General features: G+C 38.5%; 1 protein-coding gene across 2 annotated transcripts in view; it reads right to left on the bottom strand.

The window, feature by feature from the left end:
• Positions 1-8,434: 8,434 nt before the first annotated feature.
• LOC149807403 (uncharacterized) overlaps positions 8,435-20,517 on the bottom strand; it is a 74,142-nt gene continuing 62,059 nt past the window's right edge. For both annotated transcript variants that reach the window (XM_089966401.1, XM_089966405.1), the window contains exons 11-12: positions 20,146-20,283; positions 8,435-11,932 (exon numbers count right to left, since the gene is read on the bottom strand). In XM_089966401.1, coding sequence (XP_089822527.1) covers positions 11,688-11,932; positions 20,146-20,283 — 383 coding nt within the window. In that variant the 3' untranslated portion in view covers positions 8,435-11,687. The remainder of the gene's footprint in view (positions 11,933-20,145; positions 20,284-20,517) is intronic.

Raw genomic sequence — 20,517 nt, forward strand, 5'->3', positions numbered from 1 at the left:
AGGTTTTCCGTTGCGTTCTAGTCTGGTTTCTACTTAAGCGGAGTGCAACGAAGGGAGCATACTAAATAGGGAACCAGACTATATATCGGAGTGCAATGCAAGGAGCATACTAAGCAGGGAACCAGACTAGATATGAATACCGATATTTTCACCTCAAATGGTCCTTTCAGCAATATGTAGAGCGTACTTCCAGACCAAACCCTATGTCTGACAAGCTGGAAATGCACGTCGAACAATACAACCCTACATAGTGTGTCCATTTTGAATTTCGAGGGCTATGTTGTACAACACCCACCGTAGGATAGATCTTTTCTTGGAAAACCGAGGTATTGACCCCTTCCCAGAGAAATTGCAAGATGATGAGAAGCGATATAAATACCTGATCCCCCGGGGTTAGTTTATGAGTACATTGATGACGTACAAAGTAAAGAAGGAGAATTGGTTCTTTTTTGGGGGGGGGGTATCCAGTTTGCTATGGTGACAAATTCATTGACACTAACACCACAACTAAATATGTTACTCTTAAATATGTAAACAGTGTAATTTAATATACTTGATGGAAAACAATAGGTTTTAATTTTATTTGCGAAGTTTTAGACGAAGATGCAGAAATTAAAGCACGTGGTAATAACAGTTTTCCCTCTTGTCGTTAGTTTTACGTAAATTTAAAACAAAAGTTGTGAAATTAGATCTGGAAATTATTTTTGTAAAGATGCATATATATTAAATGAATAATTTAATTTAATGAAAAATATTCCCAATGAATTGATAAGATATAATGTTGTCTATTTCCTGTACTATATGAACTTGATATGAATACCGATATTTTCACTTCAAAATCCAAGCAATGCCTTGTAAATGAACCAACATTGATCAATACGTTCGAAACTTTCAAAACAATTAACATAGCAAGAAACAGATTCATTTAATGTTTCACAAACCAATACCCTCGTCCCTTCACAGACAAAACAGGATAAACGAATAACAATCCAAACCCAAGAATATGATAAATCCGTTTTTTCCAAACTCAACACCTGACCACGTATTAACCGAACCATCCACAAACAGCGTTATTTTCATTTTCAAAACTCAACACCGTCGATCGCTTTACAAATCCACCTGCTGGACGCTCGGGACAAGGTAAAATTCGGCTTCTTCTGTTACATAGCTGTCCACAGTTTCTTTGAACTTTTCATCCTTATTTCACACCATATACTGTAAAAGTCTGTATTTTCTATTTTAAAGTATTGTCAAAACCAATCTCACATTATCTCAAGAAGGAAAATAATGCTAATTGTTTGAAACATTACATTTCGTTTAGCAGCAGAGGAGGCGATCAGACCACTTGTTCGAAGGTCCATTTTTGAAAACTAAGGCTTCCTACGAAAACATGAAGAAAAAAAAAGGAGTGTGAAGATACCACTGCCGGAAGGTCTATTTTTAAAAACTAAGGCTTCCTACGAAAACGATAAAAGGTCAATAACGTCGAACTGTTGATTTTTTTTTAAAAAAACTTTGTTTACTCGTCGGGGCACTTATTTGTGGTCGCGCCTCCTCTGCTGCTATAATTAGATCATTATTTCTGTATCAATAATGGCACCTGATGCTGAACCTTATACAGCTAGATTAGCTAGAGAAAGATTGGAAGCAATCAAAAAGTTTTTGCCTGTTCGTGATTCTCTTAGACAAAAACTTCAAGAACGTCAGGAATCTCAGGTGGATTTTGCAGAAAGTTCTCAGCAATTATTCAAACCTGTTACTGAAACAACTAAACCCCTTCTTCCTCAGCTTGAAAAAATAGCTGAAAAAACTGAAGAAACATCAAGACTTTTACAAGATCTTCCTGGTCGAATGCCTCTACCAGCAAAACCTATTACTAAAGAGAGAAAAAAACTGATGAAGAAATAGTCGAAGAAATGCGTAATAAATTTACTGAAGATGCTTTAAAATTAATCGATAAAACCGATGCAAATGATTTTCCAGCTCTTGTTGTTTCACAGTCTGAAATGAGAAAAACAAATGTTGAGACCAATATATGGAAAATATATTTCCAGTATACAACACTGGGCTTATGTGTTTTATAACATTAAAAGTGGGAAAGGTCGAACCCACACAAAGAGTGTATCGTATATAGACTACATCAAGGCGGTAGACGATGTGCATATTGAATATGAAAAGCGAAAACAGCAAGAAATGAAAGAACAAAAAGAATAAAAAACGACGAAAGAAAATTTATCAACATGTCATTTAAAAAATGATTGTACACAATGCACAACGTGGACGTGCAATGGTCAGGGTAGTGAACTCACTATTACCAACTTACAAAGCCATTTACGGATATGGACTTGGGGATGTTGTTCAAGGTCTATTTAAAAGGATAGTTCCAAAAGCAATACCGATTGTAAAAACAATTAGGGATGAAGGCTATTGAGGCTGTTCGTGATAAAGGCATCGGTAATCTTGCCGGTAAAGCATTCTCGACAATCATGGATAGACAAGCTCTATTAGTTCTAAAAAAAACTACAAACACCAGTGAAACTGGCCAGCACTGAAGTTATGCCTGCAAATGTCAGTAAAATAATAAATCAAGCCGCAAACCAGAAACTATCAGAGTTGGCTGGTGAAGCAAAAAAATATAGCTTCAAGTTTGGTAGCAGGAAGTGGTGTTCGTGTTAGATGATAACAATTATAATAAAATGTTCAAACGTGTATCCGATCCAGCGTTCGATATAGATGCACCGGTTCTTAAAGATGAATCTATACGCGATTATCAATTTTATTCTTATGACGCACGACAACCAAATCAGCGTGGGCGAGTTGAATTACAAGTTCAAGATACAAGCAGATAGTTCTTACTCGCTGAAGCATTTATTGAGGTAGAAGGTGAAATTATAAATGCAGATGATAATGAATAATGAATAATGAATAGAGTTGGTTTTGTCAACAACGGTATCATGGCGTTATTTGACAGTGCCACGTATATCATCGACGGAAGAAATATTGAATCAATTCAGAAGGACGTTGACGTTGCCACAACGATAATAGGTCTAGCAAGATATTCTGATGATTACACAAGATCAGCTGACCTGACAATGATGTTCTACAAAGACGGCACAGACTTTCCTGAGAGCAAACAGTATACTATAAGACGACCAAGAAATTTTGCCGACAACGCCGACGCTGATGTGTGGACGGTGGTTAATAGTGCTAATCAAGATTACAACATAGCATTTTTATCTCGACGATCAATGCTGAAAGATGTTCGTAGAAGATTTTCATGCGTAATTCCACTGTCACATATTTTTGGATTTTGCAGAAATTTTAGAAAAGTTGTCTTTGGAACTAGACATACAGTTGCACTTGTAAGAAAGGCTACTGGATTCAGGTGGTAAATCATTACTATCATGGTTGAGAGTGACCACAGACAGTGTTCAAACTAGTGTTAATGATTTATTTACATGGCACATATCATCACAGCAGGGTGTTTCAGCACCAAGACATATATTTGTTTTCTTTTCCAGATTTTGCGCGAATAAATTCACGAACACGTAGTCATATGATACTTGAAAAACTTGGAGTTAATGAAGTTTCTTTATGGATAAAAAGGCATCAAGAACCAGCTGAGGATATATTGTTAAAATTTGATCAAAATCATGTAGCGCGTGCATATCATCGATTAATGACATTTATGGGACGTGATCAAAACATAGACACATGGTTGCAAATATCACAATTCGATTTTAAGACGCTGTATCCGATTTGTTACTTTTCGCTGGAGCATCTTGATTTATCTAGACTATCTGTCGTTGATATTCGCTTTCGAACTCAAGTAACACACTCTCCTGTTGCTGTAATTGGTTCACCAATTATTCATGGTGCTTACAGAGCAATTGCAGTTATTCTTTCAGATAAATCAATGTTACTTGAAGGTGCTGGTGGAAGATTGCGAGTTATTGACGCACCAGTAGACAACATGTAATTAAATCACTTATCGTATTATAAAAATGTCGTATAGTCACGTTAATGCCACTCTGACTTCCGGTCAGGTGAAAAAGTTACAACAAAAACTTGCGAGTAAATGCGGAATAAAAATATCACTAAAAAGGATACAATTTCTAGTGGTGGACCAAACAAATTATCATTAACAAAGACTCAACTTAAACATTTTAATAAGGCTTTAGAATCAAAACCCGGAGTTCAATTTCATCTTTCTCCGAGCGCTATTAAAAACTCAATTAAAACAGGTGGTTTATTTCCACTTCTTGCAGCTATACCAGCATTAATAACCGCTGCATTCCCAGCTGTAGCAAAAGCAGCTGCACTTGGTGCTGTTGGAACCGCCGCTGGAATGGCATTAAAGACAGCAACATGACAGGGATATAAAAAAGGGAAGGGGTTTAAGATTACCAGGAACCCCTTATCGGCATGGAAATGGTTTGAGACTTCCAGGAACACGTCGTTAATCCGTCCAATGTCTAACTTTGATTTACTTGATGCTGCTAAAAAATTAAATATAAAAAATTTCAGAGGTGTTATTATGCATGACCAATTGCCAAAACAACCAAACATTATTTAGAGGGGAATTACAAATCTTGATAATAATTCAGGGCTTGCGTGGCTCCACTTATTTCAAATCATACAGGCCATTCTCCGTTAATAGAATTTTTAAAATACGCCAGAAACATTCCAGTTTGGTATTCAACATTACCAACACAAACACTAACTGATCCGCCAGTATGTGGTCGTGAAGTAATTAGTGTACTCGATGCTATATCAAAATCTCCCGATGCTCCTCATAAAGTCATGCATAATTATACAAGTAACCGCGTCGTTTTAAGCAGATCTTAAAGTATAATGGTCGATATTTACGGAAGATCTTCTCTTAGTGGTACCACTAAGGACAAGAAAAAAAGATGACATTAAATTGGCAAATTACTCGATTAAAGATGAACTCGCTGATATTATGAACCTCTCTGGACTTCGTAGATACTTTCAAAAACTTAATGAAATCGCAGATGATTTCTTTGGCACCCTATTGACTGTTAACGTAAAACTCGTTGATATTAACACAAAACTTCAATTTCAATTTAAATATTTGTCTTAATTATAAATATGAACGAATTTGAGAGATTATCTACGATCAAGCCTTCTAAAAATAAATTTAATCTTGACAGAATGTCCCCTGACTTACCAATAAAATCTCTGGTCGATCCGAAGAACAAAACTTTGATTAATAAAATTCGCGACGCCAAGAAAGAATTTAGCAAAGACGGCGCATCTTATGTGTGGTCAACATTCAAAATCACCGATGGTGTCGATGCTACGATGAACGACAAACGAGCGGCAACTATCATTAATTATCTCGGCAATCGAAAATATCTTTTTAAAGTACATTTTTTTTTGTATTAGCAGAAACAGACACTATTAATTGGATTATCCGTGACAAATATGACCCTGTCCTTCATAATAAAAACAATTGCATACTGAGTAAAAATTCCAAACCTGGAATGTTGACTGGTATTGATAAACCGTATTATGAAAGAGCGTATCCTGAAACAGCAGTTATTTATGGAATTTATCCGATTAATGTTAAACCCAGCGTTAATAATCTAAAACCGATGAAATTGTCAAAACTAAATTGTGTAGCCCAACGAGTAACGGAACATTTTACCGTTTCGATTCGTGGAAACGGTCTAACGGATAAAAGACGTACAATAATAAACGAGTGGAGAGAAATAGTTAAGGAGCGTCTATCAAAGATGTCGCTCAGCTAGAAAAGAAACTAAACGATAACCGAAGAGATTTTGTACGAATCGAAATATAAATCAAAAGGAGCTTCGATTGAAATTATTGATCGTAATGCGCATGCGGAGACTAATGCAGTAACAATATTTCCACAAAATCGAACTGTTAAATTTTATAACGATTATATATTTGATTTTATTAATGAAATAAGTAAAAGCGATCCTGTATCAGTTTGGTTATTTCAGATGTCTGAAAACGACGATGAATTGATTAAACCATATGGAAATATCTGCAACGAAGAAAAAAGTGAATTTGATCAGATTGTACGACATAATTGTGAGATTTATCGAACAGATTATCTTCGCACAAAAATGAAAAATCTTGCATTAAAATATATCGATGATACTGAACAATTACTCAGTAACTGTGTTACTGTTCGACAGTTGCGGTCCATTTTGCTAGAGAGAAAAATTCGTGGAAACCAACTCGGTATGATTTTCTCAATTGTATTATATCGAGTTGTGTCGAATACAGATACGATGGATTATGGAATAGTAAATACGATCATAAAGATGTTATTTCGGTTGATATGGGCTGCATGTTATCCCTGAAGTTTTATTGGTATGGGAGAGTGTTAAAAGTTTTTTGAGCGATTTGGTCATCCCACACACGAGATGAGCAGACTATCCTTAAACGGACCATTACCAGATTTTGACTTGACTGGATTTGCTTGTATCAGATCTTGAATGCTCGCGTACGTTTCGATAAATCTATTATCGATGATAAATAGAGTTTCTAAGTTTGTTGTCAGAATTACTACAGATTCGATTTATATCAATAAAAAAATTCAGGATTGTTGGAAAAATTAAATATCGGCACTTATGCATCTTGGGGTGAATGGAGAATAAAAGAAGAAAATATACTTGATTACTCTGAATCCGCAGATATTTCGATTAAATATATTTATTGCAGAAACTATCAGACATTAAAGCTATCATCTGCACCGTCAATGTATAATCCCGTAGCTAGACATAAAACAGTTTATCTCAATGGGCCTGGAAGTTCTGGTAAAACATCTCGTGTGATTGTTCTGGTAAAACAACTCGTGTGATTGAACTATTTCGGAATTTTGATATGATCGTTTTAACACACAGACTCGCAAGAGAAATGAGAGAAAGAAATATTAAATCATGCACTTATCATAAATTCATTCGATGGTAGGGAGATATATGGACTTCTGATCGAATGGAAGAGAAATACATTCCAAACATTATCGTTTGGGATGAAATATGAACAGTGTCGTTAGAAACATTAAAAACATTTCTTGATTGGTTATTGACAAAAAATAATGCGTAATAATGTACGGCTATCATGGTCAACCGCCACCTTTTGTTGGATTGTCTCCACATAAATGGTTAAAGAATTTTGTAGACTATTATGAAGAAATAGCTGATGATCATAGATCTCTTGATCCAGAATTAAGAGAGTTTAAGAAATTAATCAGACTACAATCGAATAATGTTCAGTGTGAAATAATGCGTAATATAATTTCAGAAACCCGTATTAGCAATTTTTGGAATTTGTGGAGACCAGATGATTTGATAGTGGCAAGTAGAAAGATAGTTCGTGATACACTTCAACAACAATTATTTATGTTACAGAAAGAACATTTCTCAAATCTACCATTATGTTATCGACTGGTTGATACGCGACGGTAAAATATCGACGTTGATTTACCAGGATCGTCAGAGAAACAAAATCTTGTGCTAAATGATATTGTTTAAGTTCCTGTCAATGTTGTTGAGAGTGCGTTATCTATTGACAAAACTCCATGGACGCTAAGATACGCAATGACGATTCATTCATCTCAGGGGTTAATTATTTCTGATACGCGAGTTTGGATCGTCGATGATCGTATCGAATGGTCAAATTTAGTTTATCTCTCAGTGTCTAGAGTTAGAAAAATATCTAAATTGCGGAGGGTTATTATAGACATTACAGAAACCACTGGCGATGTTATTGATAATGATATATTTATAAAAAAATTAGTTATAAACAGCGTGACAAAAAAATAAGCGCGACTTTGACCTTGATGCTGAATTTATAATGATGCTGAAACAACACCAAAATAATCATTGTGCGAGCTGTAAAATTTTAGTTGTATTTAAAGGAGTTGATATACATACTCTAAGAAATATTCATCAAACTTGGTGCAGCGGAGATAAGGACATAATTAGATTTAGAAATTCCTTCTCAAAAGCACAATCTACACCACACGGATTTATAACAATACATTTACACGATCCTAGAACAAGATATCGTGTAGGTCTTGATAAAAATTTTGGTTGATCTAATTATAGCAGCAGAGGAGGCGCGACCACAAATAAGCGTCCTGACGGGTAAACAAAATTTCTAAAAAACAAACAAAAAAAACAGTTTGACGTTATTGACCTTTTTTCGTCTTCGTAGGACGCCTTAGTTTTCAAAAATAGACCCTCCGGCAGTGATATCTTCATCCCCCCCCCCTTATTTTTCTCCATTTTTTCGTAGGAAGCCTTAGTTTTCAAAAATGGACCTTCCAGCAAGTGGTCTGTTCGCCTTCTCTGCTGCTCGTTTAATGGAACAATATGAGACTGGACACTAGTTGTCCAACTCATCAATGTACATTTCCAAAACACGCAAAAAAATGTTCAAAGATGACATTTATTTCGAAAAAGTCAAGCACATCCGAGAAAACAAGGTAACAGATTTTTTATATTAAATGACACAAAACATTCCAAAGGAAACGGGAATAAACATGTAGTTGTGTTGTTTATTAAACCAGCAATCAATGAGAGATGATACATTACACTGAATATAGTCACGTTTGTCTATATGTTTTATTTAGAAATTTATTGCTTAGGATGTAAGCATTAGAAACTCAAGCTGAGTTTATATATTTCTGAACATTTAGGAATATTACAGAATTTTTCTTTTCTTAGTTCGACTTCAACATTCAAATTGCAATCCAGTTTAACACAAATTATGTTTTAAAAGATAAACCAAAATATATATGAGTGTTAAATAAGGGGCTATAGAAAAAGCCGTTTCCAGCATCTTCTTTATCATAATTACATGTTCACACGGAAAAGTTAATCTCTGTAATGATGGGATCTGAGTGTCCAAATTTAGTATGTAGAATATTAAGGTGACGATTATCTATGCCATAATTTGGCAGTGGCCCGTTAGGTGAATTATATAAATATAGAAAGATTAAGAGTTTTCGGATATTTTCAGGGAAAGAGCCAAAAAGGCAAACCGTATTTGGGAGAAAGGACTTCTGAGAAGGAGAAAAACCAAAGTCTAGTAGAGACAGGTGTGATGCATTGGCAGTTACATAGATGACAATGAGATGCCACATATCTCCTTTATAATAGAAGGTTGCTTTAGTTAAGTACTTGAATTCTTATAATCAAATGCAATATATATAACCTCTGCTTCCGTCTTTGTGCAAGAGTTTACCAACCAGTTTCTGCATAATGAGACTCTCTTTAGCAATAAATGGGTGCAGCTTACAATTAAATTTTTTCTCAATATGTCCAATACTCCAGTTCAAAAGCAGACATGAGAAACATATTCTAAAACTGAACATATGAAAAGTATATATTGTTTGGTCAAAACTACCTGCGCTGCTTAAAGAGTTTCTAGTCAAACATAACATAGATATTTAGATACATTCTGTATATCATACTAATTTCATGAGTCCATTTGGCGTCAGAGGATAACGTTAGTTCGAAGTGTCTATAACTTTTAACATGAGGCAAATGCATGGTATGATAAGAAAACTTCCGATAAGTAAAGTCGATACGCTTGCTTGCGATAATACATGTATATTCTCGAAGTCTTAAAAGTAGTAAGCATGCTGTTTGCCTGTGCATTAAGGTTTTCGATTCCCTTTATACTTGTAAAGGGTCTGTACATGAAGTGGCAAGAAAAATATCATCAGCAAATAACATCGCAAACGGGATGAGGTTGTTTGCTATATCATTGACATAAAAATGGAATAGTAAAGGCCCTAGCAGTGAATATTGGTAAACACCAGCAGTTACTCAACATTTGTATGATTTTAATTTCTGTAGAAAACTCACTGATAAGTAGCATCTGAGCCTTGATAGATGTTTACCGACAATTCCACATTTCTGAAACTTATAAACCAACCATTTACTCCATTCGCTATCAAAATCTTTATTGACATCAAGGAACGGTAACCACGTAATTTCATTCGAATCAAGAGAAGAACATGTTTTGTGATAAAGTTAAACTAGCTAACAAGTTGTTGAACGGCCTGGAGAAATCCAGAGTTATATCTGTACATCAAAATCATGTTCGTGAAAAAAAAAGTATCTGAATTGTTCATAACCCTTGAAAATACAGCTCATTTGAGAAATTTGTAATTAGATGATATAATTTTATCTCCTTTCTTGTGAAAAAAAAGTATGACATGATCTACTTTCTACTGCGCAGAGAACATACTGGTTTCAACCGATTTACTGATTATTCTTTGCAAGGGCGCATTTATTACTTCAACTATATTTTAACAGTTTATGTTGATTCGGTCAACGGGTTTGTTTCCTGTTTGTGTATAATGATGTCAGAAATAAATGTTTGATTTCTAACTTCAAAATGCGGTAACTGTTTAGTAATATTTATTATTTATTTTCGCAGTTGTGTTTTGAAATACTGCATCGTTGGGCGATATTAACTTCCCTTTAGACCTTTCTTGTTTGTTTGTTTTCCATGCTCTTTATCAGTGTTTGCAGCATCCCAATCTGATTAAAATCAGATCTCCACTGTCCTTCGTGAAGATATGACAGCGGCCGCTTAGGGGTCATGCTATGTTATTATCATAGGCGCTAATTTGATCAGCCAATCAGATGAAGCGTTATATGTTTTAAGAGACCGGGTGCTATAGCTGAAGAGTTTTAGTGTGTGCCTATCGATTTGATTCACTTTCAAATTTCTTAAACCTTCATTTCCATTGGCTAGCACAGAGGTCACCATAAGATGACCTCAAAGTGGTCTTTATCAGAACTTCACCCAGGACAGTGGAGATCTGATTTTAATCAGATTGTACTGCATCTATGATGACGATTTAGATTATATTAGCGACAGACATGCGGAGAAAGCAGGAATTTTTATATCTCTTGCTTGTTTCCTGTATTTATAAATGCGCACCGGTATGTATATTAAAAATCAGTTACCAACACTCTCATGAAATGTAACTTTCTTAAATTACTCACGATTATGTACGCACAGGAAATTAGTTAAACACACGCGTAACCTAATTATACGTTGCCAAACTATATCGCAAAGTCACATTCTTCTTTACATGATTTATTAAAAGGTCATAAAATGCGCTTCATCATAATCTTTGTTCACATGAAGAACCGTGAACAATCCAAACGCATTTTGGCACGGTTCAGTTTAGTACGTATTTACGTTATACCATGTTTGGAATATTCAAGTAATAGACAATAACAAATCTTTAATAACTTAATTCTCTACAGAATAAGTTTGCAGGAATTTAAATCAGATGTGCAAAATTCATCAGTGTTACTTTTACAGTACACAAAACTGACAAGAATTCTTAGATCCCTCAAAGATGGCATGTCTTGCTTCTTGTCTAGCTCTCAACACAGCATTGGACTGCAGAAAGATACCATGTTTATTGACGCACTTCAAGAGTCAAGATACCTGTCTACCTACACCATCTAAAGTGATCAGCCTTTCACATGAATGCTTGGCTGACAACTCAGTGCACGTCTCGACTTACAGGGTTCTCTTTAAATGTACCAATCAGCCATTTCTGTGTCAAATTAACGAGATTATTGAGGGTCTGAGTCCGCCAATCATGTAGGAAAATGTAAAAACAATCCGTTCCATTAGAATGGGCGTGGATATTTTCACACAATCACAACATCGTCTCCAAATTCAGTGTCACCAATAGACCTGCTGTTTTCTTTAACGGGAGTAGATGTCTTATGCTGTTTTGGCGGGTGTTTCTTCGGAAGTCTTTCTCTCTGCCATATGAGAACTAGGCATGTGATCACTAACGTCATCATCGTGCCAACAACACCAATGGTGACTCCTAAGAATATCTTAACCTGAGGTCCGGAATCGTCGCTGAACACGTGACCTATTAGATGACCTATTAAGTGATAAAATATGAAATATAAATTAATGCGGTGTTCGATTTGTATTATTTTTACAGAGAAGAAACAGGCAAATAACAAAGAACAGAACACAGAAGAGGAGTGCATCACCTTGTACAGCTAGCTGTTCACTAATGATGTGAAGGACATGCTTTAATTCTTAGGTAAATAGTACTGATAGGTATATTGAAAGATAATGATAAGGGCTAATGTACGACTGCCCTTAAATAATGTTAACGATCTGTATTAAAAGAAAACAAAGATTCTTTTTTCTTTTGTTGTTCCAACCGATGAGAACGTGGTATAGTTTATATGGTGTTTAACTGAAAACAAAGTTGGCAACTAGTTAGCCAACCCATAATATGAAGAAATACTACCGTTCGAACTAGTAAGCCGACCCATAGTATGAAGAAATATTACCTTTCGAACTAGTAAGCCAGCCCAAGTATGAAGAAATACTACTTTCGGAAATAGTTGTTGTTGTTGTTGTAGGGTTTAATGCCATTTTTCAGCCACGATAGGCTTGTTGTAGGGTTTAACACCATTTTCCAGCACACGAGAGGCTATACATGGCGGCCAGTATTAATGGTGGAGGAACCCGGAAAGAACCACCGACCCACGAGCAGCTACTGGCAAGCTCTCTCACATACCCACATTAGCCGAATCCGAGACTCGAACCCACGCAGACAGAGGTGAGATGGCAGCGATCCGTAAAGGAGAGCGCTTTAGACCACTCGGTCACTCGGGGCGCCTTTTGGAACTAGTAAGCTGGCCCATAGTATGAAGAAATACTACCTTTCGAACTAGTAAGCCGACCCATAGTATGAAGAAATACTACCTTTCGAACTAGCAAGATTTTATTTAACGTTTATTTTAAGTGTAGAGAAATAGCGATTGTTTAATTTAATTTATAGAAATTTAGTTTCGATTATTTCATCTAGATGCAGTATGAATCACAAATTGACATTGTGGAGGATATTCTGTGGATTTAGGTAGATAACAAATTTGGATCATTAGCATCCATACGGTCGGGTTATTGTTACTAACACATGGATGGGTATTGCCAGAACTGACGGAGATTATACAATATAAACCAATTTTTTTCTTAGTAAAATACGTTTCTTCGAAAATACTTACCCAATCATAATAAATTAAAAGAACTACCACTATCTCGCAAATCCAGCCCTCCCAGATACTAGCTAAAGGGAACTAAAAGTTGTCTAATGACGCAAGTGGCGGTCGGACAAAGTGATCTCCTCTAACCTATAAGACTTGGCGGTGATGTTTACGGATATTCAGTAATTTCTGGAGCGGTAGGCACACGATCCCTATGGATGTAACTGCGGGGAGGATGGGAGAGTGTTTCTTCTTCAAATACATTACCCAATCATAATACCATATGAGAATAGGTAAGAGGTGTAGGGAGGTACATCCCCTTACCCCGGAAATAAAATTCGGTCCCCTAAGGTAAGAGAAACAGGTTATATGTAACATAACTGGAGAAGACTCCACCTGTCGGGCGCAGCTTCAAATGGGAAAAAAATGTACCTCCTCATATCCATTGGAAGTCGTGAATCCGCGTCTTTCAGAAGATGTTGATCGACCAGGAAGTGTGACCTGCTGAGCTACGGAGATAGGCCCTAACAGATCGTGCACTTAGATTACAGATCTCGGAGATAAAAGCTAGAGAATGTGGACTTCAATCTCCATCCCACAGCCTGAATGATATCGCTTAGAAAACATTTTCGTTCAAATGATGTTCTGGTGGCAACTGCCCTTATCTCATGAGCTAAGATGCGAAATAAATTCATTTGAACCGGGATAATTTCTTTGTACACTGAGCGAATAACCAACTTGATCCAGGATGAGACAGTCTGAGTTGATACATCGCCTTGTCCTGACTAAAGAGGCAGAAATAGGCGCGATCTCCCTCGACGCACCGGCTCTGTTCGATTAGGGTACCACTTCAAAGATCTGACTGGGTCTTGTAAGTGGCCTTCAGTTGATGTGCCAAGGAGAGACAGAGGTTTCATGACAAAAGTCTGGTTACCCGTGGAAGGGAGACGGTTCTTACCGATGAATAATAATAATAAAAATAATAATAATGAGGACTTTGTATAGCGCCTAATCTTTAGAAGCTCTAAGCGCTTTCCAACATTAGACAACACCTATAAGATAATAAAAAAACATGTATAATGATATGATTACAAAAACAAACACCATGAAATTAGAAAACATAAAAAACATGCCGAGAATATGTAAGGTAGGAAACATTATTAGGTCTTTAAGTTTGTCCTTGCAGTAGAACTAAGTGAGTTTTGAGAGCACTCTTGAATGGGATCACTGTGTCTTTGTGTCTAAGTTCAGTGGGCAATTCATTCCACGTTGCTGGGCCCTGGTATGCAAAAGAACGATGTCCATATGACTTTATTTTCAAAGTGGGAATAATGAGTATACGATTGTCAGAAGAGGAGTGTCAGTATCTTGCTGGTGTGTACACATGGGTGAGGTCGGATAGGTATGTTGGACTAGAGTTCGTCAGTGAAACGTAGCACAGAAAACAAATTTTGTGTTTGATTCTGGATCGAATGGATAGCCAGTGTAGGGTAGAGAGCAGCGGGGAGGTGTGCTCTGATCGTGGTACTCTAAGTACGATCCGAGCAGCTGTGTTTTGAACATTTTGAAGTTTCTGGAGTAGATATTGAGATGAACCAGACAGAATGAGGAAGCTGTCATGAGTAAGACTGACCCATCTTGTCGGAACTGCAGGTAATTAGGGTCTGCGGACAGGGCATGTATTTCGCTAATTCTACCTGCCGTCGTTAAGGCCAAGAGGAAGCAGTTCTTGTAGGAAAGGTGCGCCAGGGTTGCCCTTGCAATTGGTTTAAAGGAGGTCTTGTTCAGCCAGGTTAATACCAAAGATAGTTTCCAATTGGGGCAGAGAGTTAATGTTTTAACTAGTGTATGCTAAAGGTTTGCGAGTAAGTCCATGTTTTGTCCAATATCTTCGCGCCCATGATGACGAAAGGTGTCACATATCGTGTAGCGGTAGCCTTTGATAGTACTCGAGTTAATTTTATTTCTTCGAACAGCCAGATGACGAAATTAGCTATCTGCGATATCGACGCCTGGAGAACTAAAATATATTCGGTTGCGCACCACTGGATGAAAATCATTTACCTTCATACGATTTTAGAGTGGAGGGTCGTCGCACCTGAGCGATTCTCTCCACGACTGGTTGTGAGAACTAAGTCTGAGGGCCTGTTTGATATGATCCAGACGTACAGGTTCAGGATCTCCGGGCAGGGATGAAACAACTGCCGCCATGGTTGTTTGAGTAGATGATGAAAGACCTTAATCTTCCGCGGGGTTTCCAGTGCAAGATTAATGAGGTTGTTGATCCACGACTTCTCCATCTGAGTGGTGCAATGAGGATGAGAAAACAGGCTGATTTCTCTGCTTTCTGTTTCACGTTCGGAATCAATGATTTTGGAGGGTAGGCGTATGCGTTCAGCTTGTTTCAGTCCAAAGATAGGGCATCGACTACCCATACTTTTGAATCCAGGACGGGAGAGATAACCGTTGAGAGTTTGGTATTTCACCTTGCTGCAAAAAGGTCTACCAATGGTCGGTCCCATCGGGTATAGATCTTGGTGAAAAACGTAGGATGAAAAGACCGTTCCGTCTGAATCAGTTGATTGTTTCGTGACAACTTGTCGGTTAGAACGTTAAGGCATCCGGGTATATGACGAACATGTATGTGGATTTGTTGTTGACAACTCCAGTTTAAAAAGTCCCACACCACGATGCATATGTCTGGGGGCTTGGTTCCTCTGTGTCGTTTGAGATAAGTCACTACTGCAGAGTTGTCGAATAGAATCAAGACTTCCTTGCCAGAGAGGTGTTCCTGCAACCAACAAAAAGCTTTCACAATGGCCATCATTTCCAGACGATTGATATACAGACGTCCAAGCTGGAGATGGTGCCTCAGTAGCGAGCTAAAAGTTATATGTTGGTCCAGTGGGCACACTTTGGGTCTCCATTGAGACAGAAGAAGCATTTGTAAAAGGCGCATAAAAAGACGACCTAGCACGAGGAGGTTAGCTCTCAATTTGAGTAAACCGGGAGAGGGGGTGAAGGAATTCCCGTGCTGATAGGTTCTCCTCAAGAGTGAAGAAGCCACCATGTTGGGGGTTTTCATTTTCATTCTATTAAATTCGATACCTAGATGAACAAAATCTTGGGAGGGTACTACGTCAGATATGTTCTCTTTGACGAGAAAGCCCAGATTGGTAAATGATGTGACAAGGGTTATCATGTCATGATGTATAATAGAAATCACCTGATGTTTTTATAGGATGTCGTCCAGGTAACTTGATGTTGCGGCCGTATAAATGGTCCGGACATGCGCCATGACTTGAGTCTTGAGACGAGTGAAGACCCAGGGTATGATATTGAGACCTAATGGTAGAGCCCTGGATGGGTATGCCACGTCGTTGTAGGCGAACCGCGAAAACTTCCTGAAAGACTGGTGAATAAGGACATGGAGGTAAGCGTCTTTCAAGTCCACACTGATGACAAAGTCTCCCTCTTTGATGGCATTTGTTGTTTTCATTGAGAACCAAGGAGAGTGAATGAAGTGATTGCGTTGAGGTCGATGACAGGGTGCAGAGTGCCGTTTGCATTTGGAACCAAGAAGAGTCCCGGAGAGTGAGTGTGTGTTTCGAACTCGTTCTAATGCCGTTTTCAGAAGAAGATTGTCTATTACATGTGGTTATGTGGTGGCTTAGAGTGGATCCAATGGGACGTCAAATCGGAACTCTGGACTGCGGTGGAGGAGTGAGAAACATTAGTCGCTCGTGAACCACTTGCCGAGTCCAGGTGTCGTTCCGAAATTTTTGTCCCATTCGGTAGCGAAGAAAATAAGCCTTTCCTCCTACCGGAATGTCTGGAAATAGGCGGATTGGAGACGGCGTCATTTTATAGGGGGAGGAGGCTGTCGAGAGGAGAAACACTCAGACGAATGAAAGGCTCCCCTCTGTGTCTTATTAGCTTTGATTTGCCATGGTTGTAGCTTACGCTTAGTGAATCTATGGTAGGACAGTTTTCCGGAAGTTTGTGTCCTAACGGTGGCTCTTGGATCCCGTTCCTGATTTCCCGGAGTATCTCGGTAACGACGCTGTGGTGGTGGGTTAGGTAAATATGTTTCTTTGGTAGCCAGTTTACAACCCTCTTCAATGTGGCTGTTGAACAAAAGGTTGGATAATAAAGGTTGTGTCTGGCTTCATGAAGGTTCGTTAGAAAGGTGGATGCTGTGAGTACAGAGTCCAGTTCAGCCAAATGTAGATTAATAGTGGCGATGACGGCATTGGCCAAGGGGTGTTGTGCTGCCCTATTTAAAACACGGGCCATGCGTGATATCGACTCCGATGCATGTCCTGTAGAAGTTGGAGTAGGATGAGAGAGGCTATGTTCTGCTTATTAAAAAATCGCCATGGAAACAAAGTCCATTAGAGACCCCATGGCAGCGATATTGCGCACTGACTGTTGAGTATCGTTGATGGCTACTCGGTCCATACGTATGGAGTGTGGTTTGGACATCCCAGTCTAATGTTGGGGTTTCCAAGTGAAAGGCTGAGGTGTGACAACGGTAGAAATGCCGATGCAAGTGAGGTGGATGGTGTTTTGTGTGAAGAAAAGTCTGTTAATGCTGAGATCCTGCAATTGGTGAAGACAGCTCAGAATGTCTGTAACTCTCCCTGATTGCGGTAGTAATTTGAAGGCAGACTCCTCCTTCTTTGTCATATGATCAACAGAAACTGGGACTCTAGTCCAGTTTGGTGTTGGTGTGGGCAAAACTCCGGGGATAAAAGGCAGAATACTTTCTCAATGGAGGCCCAGAAGGCTGAATATTCATGTGACATCGTATAGTCCAGCATCGATGCTATTCATTGAGAACAAGCATCATCGTCCTTAGGTGTACGAGGTGATTCTGAAGAGTGATGAGATCTGCCGTCCACGAAACTCTCAGTACGTCCCGAATTAGAAGCCGTGACGTTCAGACAGTCAATGAGAAGGGTAGAAGTCCGAGGAGCCAAACGCGGCAACGTGCAGGAAGGGAGTCCAGAGAAGGATTTATGTCTACGTAGGTCTGTTTCGACGAACTTGGATAAGGGCTGTTGTGTGATTGAACCCTAAAAAGAGGATGTTGTTTCCGCTCCTGATCACTCGAATATGGCATTGGCCGGTCACAACGGAAATAGCCGTGCGTGTGGAAGGAGTATCATCCGACTCAGAATGTTGGGATAGATGACAGGATGCTTGATCCATGAAACTTCTCTGTATATATGTAGAATGAGAGGAAAGCGATGGCTGTTTGTAAAGCTCTTTCCCTTGTTGTTCCAAAAGAGAAATAGAGGCAGATCCGATAGGAATCGGTAGTAACATTGGGTCTTGAGGAGATAACTTATGTGCCGAGGTGCACTTTCTGATCTTGTAGATTTCCGACGCTTCATGGCTGAAGGAAGAGAGGTTGAGTTGCTTTACATGCAAAAAATCCTGTATGGATGATGGGTCAGCTTGCAGACTAATGACGTCATCATCTTTTGAAGTCCATTTCTGTGCTTTGCCCATAGTTCAAACCTGTAAGAATAATGAGCAGAAATATAAACATGAGGGGCCTACCCCTGCCACATTGTAGGTATTATTTATGTGATCTAAATCTTAGCGTTGGCCAAGTAAGTGAAAACCGGCAGTCTAATGTCAACGAACCGTAAAGAGAGTATAATGGTAATAAATATAGAACGATATGCCTGCACCTGTCTTGTATGAATATCAATACGAAGCAGAGATGATCAAAAGAAAGTTACCCAGAAAAATGTGATAACAGTCGAATTTAAGCCAATCCTACCAGTCGGAGAGGTCAAGGATGTCGTGGACAGATATAAAATTAAAGCGTGGTGTCCGTACGCTAAGACTGCCTGTGTTTTGAAAAGTATAAGAAACTTGCACACGTAATTAATGCAGCCCAGACCTATCCAGTGGGAATATAATGGCCGCCCGTGCAAGTGACGAAGGGCTGTTATAAAGATATATATATATGTATATATATATCTGTGGGTGTGGGTGTAACAAATATGAACAAATGTCGACAAAAGTGTGAAAAAGAAAAGTAGGAAATAGAGATGGGGCATGGTTTCATTTCAGTGAAAGGACTACTCGAACTGAAACAGGTATGCTTCCAAGATGAAAATGGATGGTGAGGTCTCTTGTGAAAAGAACGTGCAGTTGCGCACGAACGGAAGTAATAACTGACATATCCTTACATATTGCCGCCAGTTCGCAAAGTCTTATAGGTAATGGGAGATCACTCAGCCCGACCGTCACAAGAGTCGGCAGACAACTTTTCGTTCCCTTTAGCTAAAAGTAGTGTCTGAGAGGGCTAGATGCGCGACGTAGTGGTAGTTTCTTAAGGTATTATGACTGGATATTATATTCGAAGAAGAAACCAATATAGGTCGCTATAATTTGTGTTGAAATTTCCATGAAATTATTATTTTCGTGTAGACTCTTCTAAATCATTTTAGAGTTTTTTTCCCATAACATTCCACTTTATTTTCAGGTCTTGTTTTACATGAAAATTAGCCACTATATTTAACTTTAACTGAATTACAACTGCCCCCAAGGCATTCTAGTCGTATCGCGAGCGACTTTATTCCCACACTCATGGTCATTGCTGCCATAGTTTGGGGAACAGGTCAAACTTCAATTGGGATTAACATCTGATATGGACCGCTCCGGTGTCCTGGTGGTTAGAACGTCCGCCTCGGAAGCGGCAGGTCGTGGGTTCGAACCCCGGCCGAGTCATACCAAAGACTTACAAAAATAGTACTACCTCAATAGGCGCTCAGCATTAAGAGGTTTGTGCTCGGACCAGTCGGCCTGGTGTCAGGATAATGTGACTGGGTGGGATATCATGCTACATGTCTGTTAGACATCACTATAAACTGCCACACTGCAGACATCGTAAGGATATGACTGATTTTTTTTAAAGCTACGTTAAATAACCTAATCACAAACACACACATCTGATATGTTGAAAAGGTATACAAACCAAAATTAAGTACACTGCATATGAAAGTATAAACCGTGACTTACGATGAATCAATGTTCCTAAACAATGTTAATAAAGAGGGAGCAAGCGTGTCACCTTGCATACATCTGTCGCCACTGTAACCGTCGACACAACCATCTGGGCATAATCCAGTTGCTGAATCACACACTGTTCCCTTCTTACAAATTCCGCACTTTTTCGTGCAGTTTGGACCGTAAAATCCCTCGTCACATCCTATAAAACGTGAATGGAATAATGCATACTGTATTTTTAATTGCTAAGTAGCCTCAAGTTTCTTAAGGACAAGAAATGGCATGAACATTGTGTCTTGCATAATGTCTTGCATTCGTATATGTGGAGACATAAAGCAAATTGTGATATGATGTTGTTGCTGAATTGATCCACTTTTAATTTTCAAAGGAAATACTGCGGCCGGAATAAAGCATTGGAGTGAGGAATGGAAAGGCG

The sequence above is a fragment of the Sinohyriopsis cumingii genome, chromosome 1, assembly GCF_028554795.1.
Source record: "Sinohyriopsis cumingii isolate HCF-2022 chromosome 1, ASM2855479v2, whole genome shotgun sequence".
NCBI classification, from domain to species: Eukaryota; Metazoa; Mollusca; class Bivalvia; order Unionida; family Unionidae; genus Sinohyriopsis; species Sinohyriopsis cumingii.